The following is a 17,062-nucleotide window of genomic DNA, read 5'->3' as shown; positions in this document are numbered from 1 at the left end:
ATGCATTCATAACAAAGACTGATGCATTTATGATAAGGACTGATGCCTCCATTCAAAATCAAGCAACTTCAATTAGAAATCTTGAGATACAAGTAAGCTAACTTGCTAGTGCTTTAAATACTAGACCTCAAGGTACCTTACCAAGTGATATTGAACCCAACCCAAAAAGAGAAGGTAAGGAACATTGCATGGCAATCACTCTCCACAATGGAAAAGAGGTACGTAAAGAGGTAAGTAATCAAGCATTAAATCCCAATATTTCAATTCCATCTGATGAGAAAGAAATTGAAAAAGATGTTGAAAAAGAAATTATGGTTGAAAAATCTGCTAAAAATTCAAAAGAAAAATCACAATCTGCCCTCACACCTCCACCACATTTTCCTCAATGTTTTCAAAAGCAAAAACTTGACAAACAATTCCAAAGATTTCTTGAGGTATTTAAAAAACTGCACATTAATATTCCTTTTGCTAAAGCTTTAGAACAAATGCCAAGTTATCTTAAATTCTTGAAAGACATCCTAACCAAAAAGAGAAAATTAGAAGAGTTGAGACAGTTGCACTTACTAAAGAGTGCAGTGCTATAATTCAGAATAAGCTTCCACCAAAGCTTAAAAATCCAAGGAGTTTTTCTATTCCATGCACTATTGGTAGTTTTAAAATTTCTAAAGCTTTATGTGATTTAGGTGCTAGTGTTTCAATAATGCCTTTATCTATTGCCAGGAAACTTGGATTTCAAGAGATACAACCTACTATAGTTACCTTGCAATTAGTAGACAGAACAATCAGGCACCCAGTTGGGATTATAAAGGATGTTTTGCTTGAAGTTGGGCATTTATACATTCAGGTAGACTTCATTGTGCTCAAGATTGAAGATGATGTTGAAATTCCTTTTATTTTGGGAAGACCATTCTTAGCTACAGTTGGAGCACTTATTGATGTGAAGAATGGCAAAATAACTTTTAGAGTTGGAGAGCAGGAAGTGGTATTTAATTTGTTAAATGCAACTCAGTATCCCTATACAAATAGTTGCTACAAAGTGATTTACTCAATGAGGTTAAAGGTAGGTTTATTCCACCACCTTCAACAGAGAAGGCACCAATTCTTGAGACAAAACCACCACCACTTTCCAGCTATCTTGATTTGTTGTTGGACAGCAAGTAGTATTTTCTGATACCCAAGTCCATCTTTTGCCATGGAATCTTAAACCATAGTGGGGGAACAAGGTTAAGGTAAAAAAAATTCATCCTTATGATGTTATCGAGATTTATGGTGGACTTACTGGAGCAGTCAAGGTCAATAAAGAAAACCTCGAGCCGTATAAAGTAATGCAGAAGGGGGTACCATAGTCAAGCTAATGACTATAAATAAGCGCTTCTTAGGAGACAACCCAAGCACTCTAACTTACTTTCTTTTATTTTTTATTTTTATTTATTTAATTATTAAATTATTAACACCTTTTTTTATTTTATGCAAGTTCATAAAAAAATTTTAAAAAAATTAAAAAAAACTAAAAAAATTCCAAAAAAAAAAGTGGTAAGCTGCAGCTCCCATTATTGGAAGTTGCGGCTTCGCGGGGTGTAAATAACATGAGTCGCTACTCCATAAAAAAAAATTTTAAAAATTAAAACAAAAAAGGTGGTAAGCCTCGACTCCCATTATGGGAAGCCGCGGCTTCCCAGATACAAAAGGACTGGAGCCGCGACTCACTAAGCTAGAAGCCGCGGCACGCTCTAAAAAAAAAAAACATAAACGGGGCCCCCACTCCTTTAAGTGGGCTGTCAATTGCTACCCACTCCCCGTAACCTATTTTTTCCTTTTTTTTATGGGCTGCCAAACATTGGGCAGCTGTAAAGCCCGACCTTATAAAATACTATCCATGACATACATGTGATGATAGCATGATTGCATGCTAGGAGAGTCCTGAAAAATTTACAAAAGTCGGTATTGTACCTAGAGGTACAACAAAGTTGAATTAATCCTCGAACTAGATCAAATAGGAATTTTAAGGTGAGATTAAGATCGTCACAGTCCAAGGATGACTCAAAATGGTAATTCGGAGTTTGAGGATCAATTTGGAGTTAAACCGGAATTTTCACTATCTAGGGGTAAAATGGTCATTTACCACTTGAGGACAAAATGGTAATTTTAAAAAAGATTTATTTGTCCCCATTTGACTTATTGGAGTATAATTTGACTTATTGGAGTATGATTTGAGGTTTAAAAGTGAAAAATTTTAATTTTGGTATAATTTAGAGTATAGGGGTAAAATGGTAATTTTGCCACTCTAGGGCCAAAATTGTAATTTTCCACCACTAGGATATTTTCCAGCACATGGTCTTCCCTTATCTTCATTTTTGACCTTTGACTAATCATGTGGTGGAGATAAAATGTTTGAATTTTTAAACTTTTAAAAATGGACCAATAAGAAAATGCCATATGTCAAGCTTAGGACAATTTAATATTTAACTTAAAAATCAGCATAAATCATACCATTATTCTCCAAATATTCGGCCAAGCAAGGAAGAGAGGGAAAGAAAGGAAGAACAAACCCTAGGTGAGGAATTTCAAGAGAAAAAGTGTGGAAAATCAAGGAAAACAAGTGAAAAAGGTGGTGAGTCCTCTGATAAAGGCAAGGAAATTGTATCCGAGGACCAGTAGATAGAGTGCTTCGAAAGTTTACATTCTAGACATTGTGAGTAAACTTACTGTCATTTTAATTATCTAGGGTGGTTTTTAGATGATTTCATGAATTTTATGGAAAAAGGAATTTAAAAAGGTAAATTTTCATGTTTTATGATTAAATGTGTTTCAATGAAATTAAATTATAAATTATTTGAAATTAATAGTGATTTTGAAAAATAGAGTACACGGAGATTGTTAATTATGGCAATTTGATTGTTTAAATTAATTGGCTTATGATAAATAGGGCATGATTGGCTAGTTGGCAATTGTATTGAAATGCGAATTGTTTGATTGCCTTGAAAGACTGCGAATTACAAAATTGCCATATCATGTTATTGAGTTTTATTGTATGGTGGATCATATATATTAATTAATCACTGCAGTAGGGGGTTTTTGTGGACCAGCCTTTTAGAGGGGCACGTTAAACCCTATTATATTCTTACCTCAAACGGAGAGGCGCGTAGGGTATCTCCTGGGGTAAAGCTTAGGGTTCACTTCACGCCAAACCACCACGTGAGGTGAAACTCAGCCAACGCCAAGGAATGGCTATGTTTTCAAAACAAAAACATGATTTATGTGAAATGTGAATTTTAATAGCCTTGACGGTCTCGATAGGATGCCTCGGCCAAGGTGTCCCTAAGAATGGATTTATGGCACAAGCCTAGTTTTTATGAAATTCATAAGCCTCTTTACGTATTTTGAACGAAATGTGTTCTAATGCTATAACCCAGTTTATGATGATTTACTTTATTGTCTCCATGTACTCAACTCTAGATATTTATGATGATATCTGTTTACTCATTGAGATTTTATAATCTCACCACCCTCCTTTCCACCCATTTCAGGTTCAGTATAGACTGTAGATAGCTGATCTCATCGAGGACTACCGTTGGATCTGCATTTTCCAAATCGTAGGTTCACAGTCCTCTTTACTTTTGTATATTCGGGAGCCCTATTGTTATTGTAAATTAAATTAAATATTTTGGCTTACTGTATTACAGTATGTATAAATTTATTTAGCTTTTACGCTATAAAACTTATTCACATATAACTCTATAAATATTGTTTTATAAGAAAATAGAATATTTTACTTAATATTTCTTTTATTTTCTTATTATATTCAAATAACCATAATTTCATTTTAAATGAAGATTTTAGACTTTTAAACTCATTTTGAATATGAATTATGTGTTTTGTACTTGTATATTACGTTTTAGCCAGTTTCAAAATTTTTGAAAAAAATGACCAAAATACTATTATGAGACGAAAATTAATATTTTATTTGTTTTTAGTTGGAAATAGTTTAAAATCTTTTAGAACACGATATTTGATAATGGTTGCTCACAAGGGAAATGAGAAACTGATAGTAAAGCCTTACAAGGTTTCAGGTTGACATTCCGGGCAATGAGTGTCTACCGGGACACCGCGGCAATTGTCACGGGCTCGATGGGAGTATCGGGTCGTGACAGCAGCCCACTAACCAAACACAAAATTTTTTTTTTGAACTACCCATTACCCACTTACCCACTAACCCATTTACCCATTACCTAACAAAAACTCTTTTTTATTTATTTTCTTTTCAGTTAATTTTATTTATTATTTATTTTATTTCTCTACATTAATTAATTATTTATTTATTTATTTATTTTTGCTGTAAAAAAAATCCTCCAAGTTACAATGAAGATGATAACAATAAAGAGGAGGATTAGAGCTTCTAAAAAATCCATCCAATCATCAGGGGAGTATTCTTTACCTTTCCTTTATTTTTTCTAACATTGAGGATAATGTTTAGTTTAAGTTTGGGGAGATGAATTTATTTTTCTAATGGTGAATATTTTGTGAAGTTTTAAATTTAATTTTATGTGCATGTTTATCTAGATTTATAAATAATTTAGGATTAGTTGGTAAAAGAATTGAAATTTTGTTGAATTTTAGGAATCTAGAGTAAAGTTGTGCTAATTTTTTTTCAATGAAATTTTTTTATCCAATGATGATAACTAGTTGTCTTAAATTCTTAACTTTTGGTGAATAAGGTTTTTGTTTGGATTCATGCTATTTTTTTTTTTTGTTAAGTATTATTGTTAGGATGTGATTTCCACAATTTTGAGCACTATATCTTTTACTTTGAATTATTATGAATATTTAGAGAAGGTTTATATTGATGTAAATTTTAGATTATGTAATGAATTCTAGAATTTACTTAATTTTCTCTCGAGGCGAAATCCTAGGCAATACTTAGTTAGGGAGATGATCTAGGTCATCTTTGGACCGTTTGAACCTAAAAAGCCAACCTTGTTAAATTTTTATCCCTAGTATACCCCTTTTGAGCCTAATTTCCTTTTCTTTGTTTAACTACATAATATCGAGCTTAGCCTTAAAATAAATTTTTCAATTTTACAACCTTCACTCCTAAGCATGTATATTGTTTTAGGAAATATAAATTGAGTTAAAGGTTGAAAAAGGTGGAAAGGTGATGTTGATGTGAAAGAAAAAAAAAAGAAGAAAAAAAGTTCAAAATATGAAAAGTAACCCCACTACCTACAATACAAAGAAAATAAGTTTAGGGGTGTGAAATTGTGAAAAAAAAAAAAACTGTTGGATGAAAGAAAAAGTTCAAATGTGGAAGAAAAGGTGTACTAGGAGAAGGAAAATAGAGCTCTATATATAGATCCTAGAATAATTATATGGTTAGGGTGATTTGAGCCACATTAATATCCTTTATCATACCTTGACCCTAGCCATACATTACAAGATTTATAAAGTCCTATTGATCCCTAGCTTTGTATTGGTCTACATTAGTGGAGAGAGAGATGAAAAGTAAACCTATGAAAATCTAGTACTAATTTGAAATTTGTGTTGGCATAAACTCATCCGAATGTCATGATATTCTTGGTAAAAGATTTCACACACACACGAAAATCCATTCGAGAATGTGCTTGCATTAGAATTGAAACATGAATTTCAATGAGACTTTTATTTTTCTTGAGGTTAATGATTGATAGACATACTTTTGACGAAATTATAAAGAATCATTGGGTTGGTCCACTTTATCTCTAGTAGTATTAGTAGTAATAGTAGTAGTAGTAATAACTATATTTGTTTTTCATTAACTGAATTTGATTTTCATAAGTTAGGTTCTTTTCTATGTTTTGCTCAAGGACTAGCAAAATCTTAAGTTTAAGGGTGTGATAACTCTATGATATAGAGTTATTTGGGCTTAATTTTGATAATAATTTGGTTAGGTTTTTGTAATAATGCATAGAAATTAGTAAGTTTTATTTAACTATTTTAAATTAATTATTTTAGGTGAGTTACTCTAATCTTGGTTAATTTTATATTTAATTTGGTGCTAATGTGGTTAAGATAGGTTGTTAATGATTTATTTATACTTTTGTAGGTGTTTGAAAGAAAAATTTTAGTAAAAAAAAAGAGCAATTTCGAGGTGTAGACTTCTAATGCATATGTTTCGGTATTTTGGCCATAAATTTCTCTACAAAGCTCCAAATGAAGTGATTTTTAGACCATTGGAAAGCTAAGAAAAAGATATACAACTTTTATGTTTATTAGTTCACCAAGTTCAGCTTGTAAAATGATCAAAAATCTTTTCGAAATTGAGATATTGTAGTAGTCCTAGAGCAATTACGATTTCTGTTAATTAATTTGGCAAAGCTGCGACTGACATAGTATGAGAGGAAATCCCAGCTGAAATTGACTTCTTTTTTCACCCAACTTGGCCTAACTTCAAAGCTTATAAAAATAACCTTTCGAAGGACTTGAAGAGAAGGAAGAAACACCAGATTGACATTTGAGAGTCAAGCTACAAAGTCATTGAAGCTAAGAAGAATTTGCAGAATTTAAGGAGATTTGAAGATCAAGAATACAATTCTTGAGTTTTTCTATATTTTCTTTTATTCTCCTATTTTCTTGGTTTTGTTTTAATGCTTATATTTTATTCAATGATGATGTGTGACTTGATGGGGAACTGAATTGTTAATCTAAGATTATGATTGAACTCAATATATAGTCTGAATTATTTATTTCTTTTTTACTTATGTTTGATGGATTTAAGTTGTTTATTTTATTCTGTTCTTAATGCTTCTAATTGCCTGATCACCAATTAGATTGAATTGGAAACCTAAGTTAAACTTTGACGAAGGAGATTTAGGTAGACCTTGAATAAAATAATGTATGATTGAATACACTTAGTTGATTAGGTGGTTTGATTTGCATATAAGTTAGACATACACTTTTAAGTATTACGTAGCCAGGATTAGAGCACAAACTTAATGAATCTTTCTTCAATTTAATTTGCATAAACATATAGTAAATTAATTGGGAGAGATATTTTTATAAGAAACTCGACAAAGACTTGTAAATAATTTAGGACTCTAGGTTAGCAACTTAATCCATTAAACTGAGTTAAGAGAGAGAGAGACAATAATCAAATAAAGCATTGAGGGATATCATAATCTTAGGTCTGATAGTCATTTACATTTAGTAAAGTAAAATTTGCTGATATATTGGTTTTAGTTATTAGTTTATTAATTTAAATTTTTTTTAATTTTATTTGTTTAGATAAAATTAAAATATGTTAATTTTAGTAGTTAACTGTAAGGATTAATTCAATTCTTTGTGGGATCGACACTCTACTCATCTCTATATTATCTTTGCAATATGTGCACTTGCGTGAGTAAAAAATTCAACAGCAACCCTCAAAAAAAGTTTTTTATCTACACTTTCTTTCACTAGCTGAACATTTTTAGAGAGGGAAACTCTTCAACTTAGCTTGAAAACTCTTGAAGGAGTTTTCATTTTTAATCCTCACTAAGAAAATTCAACTACAAGTCCACCAAGGTGAGAAATGAGTTAAGGTTGATTTTAAGTTGTTAAAGATGACTAGTAATTAGTTTTTTGGGCTGTTATATTTTTTATGGTCATATTGTGTGTGATAGGTTCCAAAGAGGCTCCACATGTCCATTTAGAGCATTAGTTGAAGTTAGAGTCAATCAAAAGAATCAACAAGGACAAGTGAGTGAACTTGCATTAAATTATTTTTGGGAAATACATATGTGTTGATATGAAGAACTTAAATTATTATATTTGACTTTTTTTTCTCTAAATCATGCCTGGGAACAAGCCCTTGATGAAACGTTTTATGTTGTAAAATGTGTAATGTGATGAACCCATGTGTTCCTACATTTTGATGATATATATATATATATATGTTATGCTTTGAATGATAATATTGTGTGATAATTGTAACCCCGCGTGTGTGGTGTGGGAGTGCACATACTGGTGATGACGGGTGATTCCAGCTATGTGCGGTGTGGGAGTGCACATGAGCTGATGACCGGTGGATGATGATTCCAGCTATGTGCGGTGTGGGAGTGCACATGAGCTAATGAGCCGGTGGTTGTATACATGTTTACGCATACCATAGAAATGTTAGAGAAAATATTATGTGATTGCATTGAATGTTGTATGTTGAAATTGTTAATTGCTTCCAAATTGATTTTTAATGCAACGAGAAACTCTCTGTCTTGCTTGGATGTTTGCTATAGTTTTCACTCTTTCAACTTTGTTGTTGATCATAGATCATTCACTCTAAGGGATTAAATAACCAAAGGTTGAATTAAGGGGCTTTACAAGAAATTAAGCTAAATTGCATTGTTTTAACATAAGTGCATCATGTTTTCTACAACTTTCTGTATCGTTTGCTTGTTCCCTTCCTATGTTCACTCAGTAGGTTTATACTCACTCTTTTAAACTTCATGTTTTCAAAGTCGGAGGTAGTTGGGACCTAGATTGAGGTGTCCACGTATATTTGTCTTTTTAGTAGGTACCATGGAATTTAGTAGTTGTACCTTCACCCAAAGTCACTCACTGGTAGTCAAGAGTCTTTTGCCTGTGTATGTGTATGCGTGATGTAAATCACTAAGATTCATAGTATAAACAATATATACATATTTTGATTGATGATGTCACTATGAATTGACAATGGGTGATATTATTTTGGATGATCTAAATGTAAGTATTTGATTGCCATAGTATATCACTGAATATTTTTATAATTAAGAATTACGAAATGTGACTTTAGGAATGATTGTTGAAATGACAATCGGGATTACATAAAGAGGGTTGCTTGGGCTTAGTGGGCTATGCCCATTGCGTTAGCTCCATTAGTTTTTGATGATAATAAAACATTCCCATTTATTTGTGTCTAATATCTTTACTTGAGTGTGCAGGAAAATTAATATATGAAATTAATTATTTAACTCTTCAAAGAGTATATCAAAAGAAAAAGAGGGATAAAAATAACAAGATGTAACTATCTAACAAGGAGGAATCGTATTGGTGAAACAAGGAAGAATGTTGGTTGACCAAGTTTCAAATTGGAGGAATGGCGGGCAGAAGAGTTTGAGAAACAAAACCAACTTAGTTAACCAAGTCAGTTGACTAAGTGCTCTCTGCCAGAAATTGCAACCTGAAACAGAACCAACTTAGTCAACCAAGTTAGTCGACTAAGAGCTCTCTGTCTGCCAATTGAATCAGAGCACTACAAGACAGATTAACGCTAGAACTCATCATCAACTATTTCCAACGGGCATAAAACTGCCAAACTACCATCAGAGTTGTATCTCCAAGTATAAAAGGGTCTTCCAACAATTAGAAACAAGTTTTTTAGAAGCCTTGAATGAGATTTGAGCTATAGAAAGTTAAAAAAACTAGAAAATCTTCACTGCACTTGTCTACACTTGAACCCCTATTCTTTGCATTTGTATTTTGCACTCAATCTTGTACCAATCAGATTAACCAGTGATTATAGGTACTTTTTTTTACTAATCTTCTTGTATTCTTAGAGTGAGGAAGTCACTCTAAGGGGATTCAAGCTTGGGATAGCTTGATTGTTGTAGGTTGTGGTTGAGCCTTGGAAAAACCACTTTGGGTTTTAGTTTAGCCCGTGAAAAACTAGTGTAAAAGGTTTTGGCTGAGTCTTGAAAAGCCATTGTAAAGCTTTAGTGAAAGCTTGTGAATTTCACCAGATCTTAGTGGATTTGTTGGGAAAATCCTTGGTTGGATAATCAAGGTAGTGGATGTAGGTCTTGGACCGAACCACTATAAATTATGCTGTCTTTTTACTCTGTTTTTGTTTCTTTTTCTTTTCTTCATTTGTCTCATACTTGTCTAGACTTTGAGACAATATTTAAAAGAGCCAAATTGTGATATTCACCCCCCTCTAGCACATATTATTGGGACCAACAAGTGGTATCAAAGCTAGTTCCTTGTTATTAAGGCTTAACATCTTTTGGGAGGATTCAAATGGCTCAACAAAAATCCATAGTTGTTGAGGGACAATCAACAAACAGACCACCTCTATTTGATGACTCTAACTATTCATATTAGAGTATTATAATGTCAACTTATGTTAGAGCTTATGATTATGAGATGTGGGATGTCATTACCAATGGTCATTTCATTCCAATGATTAAAAATTCAGTCAATGGTAAGAAAACTCCTAAGGATAGAAATAAATGGACAAAAGCTGAAATGAGGAGAGCACAAATCAACTCTAAGGCCAAGCACACTCTCATTTGTACACTTGATTATAGAGAATATGATAAAGTGTCCATGTGCAAAAGTGCCAAGAAAATTTGGCAAAAATTAGAAGAGTTACATGGAGAAACAAAGATGCAAAATGAAGAAAGGCCAAAGAAAAAGAGAAAATCAAAGAAGGCAAAGGTGGCTGCAACATGGTCAGACGGTGATACTTCAAGATCAAATATTGAAAAAGAAAAAGCTAAAGAAAGAGCAAACCTGTGTTTGATGGCAAGGGATGATGATGATGAATCCAAGGTATCTTCAACCCCTTGTGATATTTCTATTGATGAACTGCAAGAAGAATATGAATCTCTCTATAATGAGTTTGAAAAACTTGTTTCAAAATATAAAAACCTGAAAAGAAAAACTGCATCTCTTGAGACTGATTTGCAAAAGATAAAACATGATTTCAACTTTGTTTTTGAACAAAAAAATTTTCTGCAAATTAAATTGGAACATTCAAAAACAGATTTTGAAACTCTACAATTGGAGTTGGAAAACAAAACTGAAGCCTTACAAAAGGTAAGTGAAGAAAATGTTGCACTCAAAAGTTTAAAAAATGAAACTTCAAAAAGAGACACTTACTTCAAAGAAAATTCTGTTAATGCATCATTTACATGTTATATTTGTGATAGAATTGGACATTTATCCAACGACTACTATAGAAAAAGAAGCATGTAGAAAATAAGAAGAATTTGGGTTCCAAAAGGATCCTATGTTGAAACTAACCTCCAAGGACCCATCAAAGTATGGGTACCTATTAAGAGAAATTGAAAATTTGTTTTGTAGGTTGAGCTGCACTTAAAGGAGACATGTTCAAGAGCTCAACTCAAGAAGAAACAGCCTTGGTACATGGACAGTGGCTGCTTACGACATATGATTGGAGATGAAATGTTATTTGCTCAGTTGGACAAAAGAAAGGGAGGTACCGTATCCTTTGGTGATGATTCAAAAAGTAGAATTCATGGGATAGGTGCGGTTGGTAAAAACTCTCAAACTCAAATTAGTCATGTGTTATTGGTGAAGGGTTTAAAGCATAATTTATTGAGTATTAGTCAATTATGTGACAAAGGATTTAAAGTATGGTTTGATTCAAATAAGTGTGAAGTAATAGACATAGGTACAAACAAAGTCTCATTTATAGGAAAGAGATTGAAGAATATGTATGTTGTTTTTCTTGAGGATCTTGATATAAGTAATGAAATATGTCTAGTTGCAAATGCTGAAAATGACAGCTAGTTACGGCATAGGAGATTAGAACATGTAAGCTTGCATACTATGCCAAAATTGATTAGAAAGAACTTAGTTGTTGGGCTGCCGGATTTAAAATTTGAAAATGAGAAAATATGTGATGCTTGCTAACTAGGAAAACAAGTTAGAACATCCTTCAAGACTAAAAAGATTGTGTCAACATCTAGACCTCTTGAATTATTACACATTGATCTATTTGGTCCAATAAGCATAACTAGTTTAGGAGGAATATCTTATGGCTTTGTAACAGTTGATGACTATTCTAGATATACTTGGGTTTATTTTCTTGCTCATAAGAATGATGCTTTATCAGCTTTCTTAAGTCATTGTAAGAAAGTAGAAAATGAAAAAGGACTAGCCATAGTTAGCATAAGGAGTGATCATGGAGGAGAATTTGAAAATGATGAGTTTGAAAAATTTTACAATAAAAAGGGGCTGGATCACAATATTTCTGCACCTAGAACACCCCAGCAAAATGGAGTTGTAGAGAGGAAAAACTGAACCCTAAAAGAAATGGCTAGGACTATGCTATATGAGAATAACCTACCAAAATATTTTTGGGCTGAGACAGTGAACATAGCAGCTTATATACTTAATAGAGTCTCAATAAGACCCATGATATATAAGACACCATATGAACTTTATAAGGGTAGGAAACCAAATATTTCTCACCTTAGAAGTTTTGGTTGTAAGTGCTTTATATTGAACAACGAAAAATAGTCCTTAGGGAAGTTTGATGCAAAGAGTAATGAAGCAATATTTTTAGGATATGCATTAAACTCATAGGCCTATAGGATTTTTTTAACAAAAGGACCTTAACTATTGAAGAATCAATCCATGTAGTTTTTGATGAGTCAAATGTTGTACAAAAAGAAGTTCATGATGATGATGATGATGTAGAAACTCTAGAAAAACAAATGCAAGAAATGAGCTTAGAGAACAACAAAAATAATGAAGAAAGCTCACCTAGGAGAGAAAATGAAACTCCACCTCTAGAAAATCTACAAAAAGCAAAAAATCAACATGATGATCTACCAAGGAGTTGGAGATTTGTAAGAGATCACCCACAAGACCAAATAATAGGTGACATTTCACAAGGAGTTAGAACTAGGAAAGCTACTAGAGAAACTTGTGAGTTTTCAACTTTTATATCTCAAATTGAACCTAAAAACTTTGAAGAAGCTGAAAAAGAGGAAAGTTGGATAATGGCCATGGAAGAAGAACTTGATCAATTCACAAGGAATTGTGTATGGTCATTGGTACCTAGACCTTCAAATCACCTTATTGTTGGTACAAAATGGGTATTTAGAAATAAGGTAGATGAGCAAGGAAATTTACTTAGAAATAAAGCTAAGCTAGTAGCAAAAGGATACAACCAAGAGGAAGGAATAGATTATGATGAAACCTTTGCTCCCGTTGCTAGGATTGAAGCCATAAGGTTGTTGCTAGCTTTTGCATGTTTCATGAATTTTAAACTATTCCAAATGGATGTAAAAAAAACATTTTTAAATGGATTAATTCAAAAGGAAGTATATGTAGAACAACCACCTGGTTTTGAAGACTTTGAAAAATCTGATCATGTTTTCAAACTTCATAAAGCCTTGTATGGATTGAAACAAGCTCTTAGAGCTTGGTATGAGAGGCTTTCAAAATTTCTAGTTGAAAAAGGGTATGATAGAGGCAACATCGATACTACATTGTTCATTAAGAGATATCTAAATGCTTTAATTGTTGTGCAAATATATGTGGATGACATTGTATTTGGTGCAACTAATGAGGCTTTATGCAAAAACTTTGCTAAGGAAATGCAGGGTGAATTTGAGATGAGCATGATGGGAGAGTTGAAGTACATCCTTGGTCTTCAAATTAAACAAAGTGAGGAAGGAATCTTCATCAACCAAGAAAGATACACTCAAGATATGCTCAAGAAATTCGATATGCTGAAGCTGAAATCAATTTCCACACTAATGAATCCATCCACCAAACTCGACTTTGATGAAATAGGTAAGGATGTAGATCAAAAGCTCTATAGAGGTATGATCGACTCTCTTCTCTACTTAACAGCAAGTAGACCAAATATTCAGTTTAATGTGTGCTTGTGTGCTAGATTTCAGTCACAGCCTAAAGAATCACACCTAACAGCTATTAAGAGAATTTTTAGATACCTCATAGACACTCAAGGACTAGGAATATGGTACTCTAGAGACTCAACTCTTAGCTTAGTTGGATATTCAGATGCTGACTTTGCTGGCAGCAGAACTGATAGGAAAAGCACTAGTGGATCATGCCAATTTTTAGGAAGCATGCTTGTGTCTTGGTCGAGCAAGAAGCAAAATTCAGTAGCTTTGTCAACAGCCGAAGCAGAGTATATATCACTAGGTAGCTGCTGTGCACAACTTATTTGGATCAAGCAACAATTAAAAGACTATGGAATAACTATGCATAACGTACCAATATACTGTGATAACAAAAGTGTAATCAATATATCAAAAAACCCTGTGCAGCACTCTAGGAAAAAGCACATTAAAATTAGACACCATTTTATTAGAAACCATGTAGTGAAAAATGATATTAAGATAGAATTTGTGAACACTTTACATCAATTAGCAGACATTTTTACCAAACCTCTGAATGAAGATAGATTCTGTGAGATTAGAAGAAATTTAGGGATGATTAGTATGAAGGAATTATAGGAAAACCTTTGGCTCTCACATAGAAAACAGAGTGCATTCAGTCGACTAAGGAAATCTTAGTCAACTAAGAGTGGTCTGACGGCATTAAATAGTAAGACTCAGTCAGTTTAGACAAAGAGGAGTAAAATGAGGTAAAAATTGGGTTTACCGGGTGCAAAAAGAATGAAGAAAAACTGCCAAAGGTAAATAACCAAAATTTTAGAGGGAATTTTAAAATTATGAAGAAATAAAGTAGGGCAGTACTTAACGGAAGGTGAGCAGTTTTTCTAAGAAATAACTACTGACAACCTCTCCTTTTCTCTCCCTTGAAACTCGTTGCCTTTGAAATTGACTCAAACCCTCACCATTAAAAAAAAAAACTTTGGTCAAAAATTTCTAGAATCAAAATGGCTAGAACATCTCAAAGTAAAGAGATATCAAAAAAGAAGAAAGGGAAAAGGCCAATAGAGGAAGGAACAGGAACGGAAAGTCTGAAAAAGAAATGAAAAATCATGCTTGCTTCAGTGAAAGAAATATCCGAGAAGCTAAGAGAAGAGAAGCAAAAAACTGACAAAAAGAAATATACAAAATCCTCACTCCATAAAGATACTAGTTCTTCTTCTTCAAAGTTCAAGAATAAATTGCATGAATATAGGTTCAAAAATATTGAGAATGCACCAATCTCTTGTGGCAAATTTATTGATTAAAAGAGTTTTGATGAAAATGTAGAATTCCAGACTAGTTTATCTAAGTACTTTGATGAACTGAAACGAAAAGGTTACAACACCTTTAAGAATAGGTCTAATAGTGTAAGTTTGGTCAAAGAGTTCTATTCTGGCATTGCTTTGAAAGGAAAGGAATTAGTAGATTCTAATGATTATGTCGAAGATGGTTTGAATGTATATTTGAATGGAAAAGAATTTGTTGTGACTGCTGAAGATTTAGGAAACCTATTGAGAATAGAATGTAAAGAAGGTGAGCATGAGTTCCTTGAAAAATATGATCCATCCTCATTGTGGGAAATCATCACCGGGAGGAAGGAAAAATATTCTTCAAAGAGCAATTCAAGTCTGATATTCAGCCCTCAGATTAGGATTTTACACTATTTTATAGCAGCAAACATTTAGGGTAAAAGTGGAAGCCTTAGCTACATCAGCCTCCAAGACCTTTAGCTGATGGAACATGCCTTCAACGGGGTATCTCTAAATCTGGGAAGATACATGATTGAAAAAATGAGAAGTGCCTACAAACTTGATAAAGTTAATCTGTCGTATGGGAATGTCATTACATCCCTTGCATAGAAGAAGGAAATATGGGCAAAGAGGTATGATATGGACTTTGTAAAAACCAGAGATCAAGTTATTTATTATGGGAGCTTGGTTAAAATGAGGTATATGCTCAATGGGGAAAGGTTCATTAAGACCCCCAAGATTGGTCCAAGAAAAGAACATAACCTACCTACTCAACCTAAAGGAGCCTCTTCTAGATTCTCAAATGAAGTAATTTTTAATTTGCTCATGAGGATCGATGGAAAGTTGACTGACCAAGGAGAAAAGCTATAGAAAATTGAAGAAAAAATCACTGAGTTAGAAAACAAGCTGAAAGAGAAGGAAAACATGCCATCTGAACCTGTGGCTCCAGACAACTCTGTAACATCTAGCACTGCACCAGCATAGAAAGGTGCTGAAGGTTTAGCTAAGCCAGCAGAAAAATCTGCTCCTCATGTTGGAAGTTATGGAATTCAAGCTGAAGGTTCCACTTACAAATTTGTCAGTTCTGTTCTGTAGACTAAAGACTTTCACTAAGGGGATGATTAGCTAGCCAAGACACTCTTTCCTAAACTTCAAAGCAAAAATGAATCAAAACAAGGGACTAAAGTGGTTGGTTCAGAAATAGAGAAATACTAGGCCTCTCCTCCAAATTCAGAGGAAGTTTCCATTATCGATGTCTTCCACCAAATGGTTAAGGAGGGACAAGCTGAAAAAGACACTACCAGAACAGAAACTCAAAAATATGGTGGAGATGTAGGAAAAGGAAAGAAACCTACATCAGCTCCCAAAGTAAAGGCAAAATTCGAGAAAGAAAAAGCCATTGCAGCACCATCAACTAAGGCAAAACTACCAACCAAAGGAAAGAAGACTATGGCCATTAAGACAGCTTTTCTCAAGAGAAGAAAGTCTTTCAAGTTGGCAGAGAGATCCAGACTAGTTTAAGCCTCTTCTCCTCATAGTCCAATCCTTGTCTCAAACAAGTCCTCACCAAAACCTTCCCCTAGAAAGTCATCACCTCTCCAAGAGCCCTCTCCTTTTCCTCTAAACCGTTTTTATGGCACTGAATCCTCACCCTTTGACACATTAGATGAATAGAAGCCATTTCCTTTGATGTTGACAAAAAGAGGGAGTAGAATGCCAGAACCAAAGGTGCAGGAACCAATGAATAAATTTTAAAAAAAATGTTAGGGTGGAGGAACCAAGAACCTAGGAAAGAAAAGAAAGCAGAACCAGGAGTATGAACTTAGAAAAATAGGAGATAAGAAGCAAAATAGTCCGGGGGCAATTTCAAAATATTTTTTGATTAACTACTATTTGTGCCATGATGGCACTTGAACACTTTAGTTGAATTTTGTTGTTTATATGGTTGTGTGTGAAATGTGAATGCTAATATGTCTATGTTGTCTAACTACTACAAAATGAAGTCTGCTGATATTTTGATATCTTAGTATTTTTACTATCATGAACAAAATCTGCTGATGTTATGCTGATATTGATTTACACGTTAATAAATGATTTTCAATATGGCATTAAAAATAAATTCTGTTTATAAATGATATAGATGTTGTGTATAGAATGTCAATTGAA

General features: G+C 33.3%; 1 protein-coding gene across 1 annotated transcript; it reads left to right on the top strand.

The window, feature by feature from the left end:
* LOC108661145 lies at nt 701-1,161 on the top strand. Its single transcript, XM_018117034.1, has 2 exons — nt 701-982; nt 1,027-1,161. Exons 1-2 carry the CDS (start codon nt 701-703, stop codon nt 1,159-1,161), a joined length of 417 nt encoding a protein of 138 aa, XP_017972523.1.

The sequence above is a fragment of the Theobroma cacao genome, chromosome 3, assembly GCF_000208745.1.
Source record: "Theobroma cacao cultivar B97-61/B2 chromosome 3, Criollo_cocoa_genome_V2, whole genome shotgun sequence".
NCBI classification, from domain to species: domain Eukaryota; kingdom Viridiplantae; phylum Streptophyta; class Magnoliopsida; order Malvales; family Malvaceae; genus Theobroma; species Theobroma cacao.
This window is presented reverse-complemented; position numbering and strand designations above follow the sequence as displayed.

Excerpts from the sequence above, each read along its gene's own strand:
- LOC108661145 (XM_018117034.1), top strand. The coding sequence starts at position 701 with ATGCCTTTATCTATTGCCAGGAAACTTGGATTTCAAGAGATACAACCT. Across the intron at positions 983-1,026 it reads GAGTTGGAGAGCAGGAAGTG|TTGCTACAAAGTGATTTACT; the intron begins GTATTTAATTTG and ends CTATACAAATAG.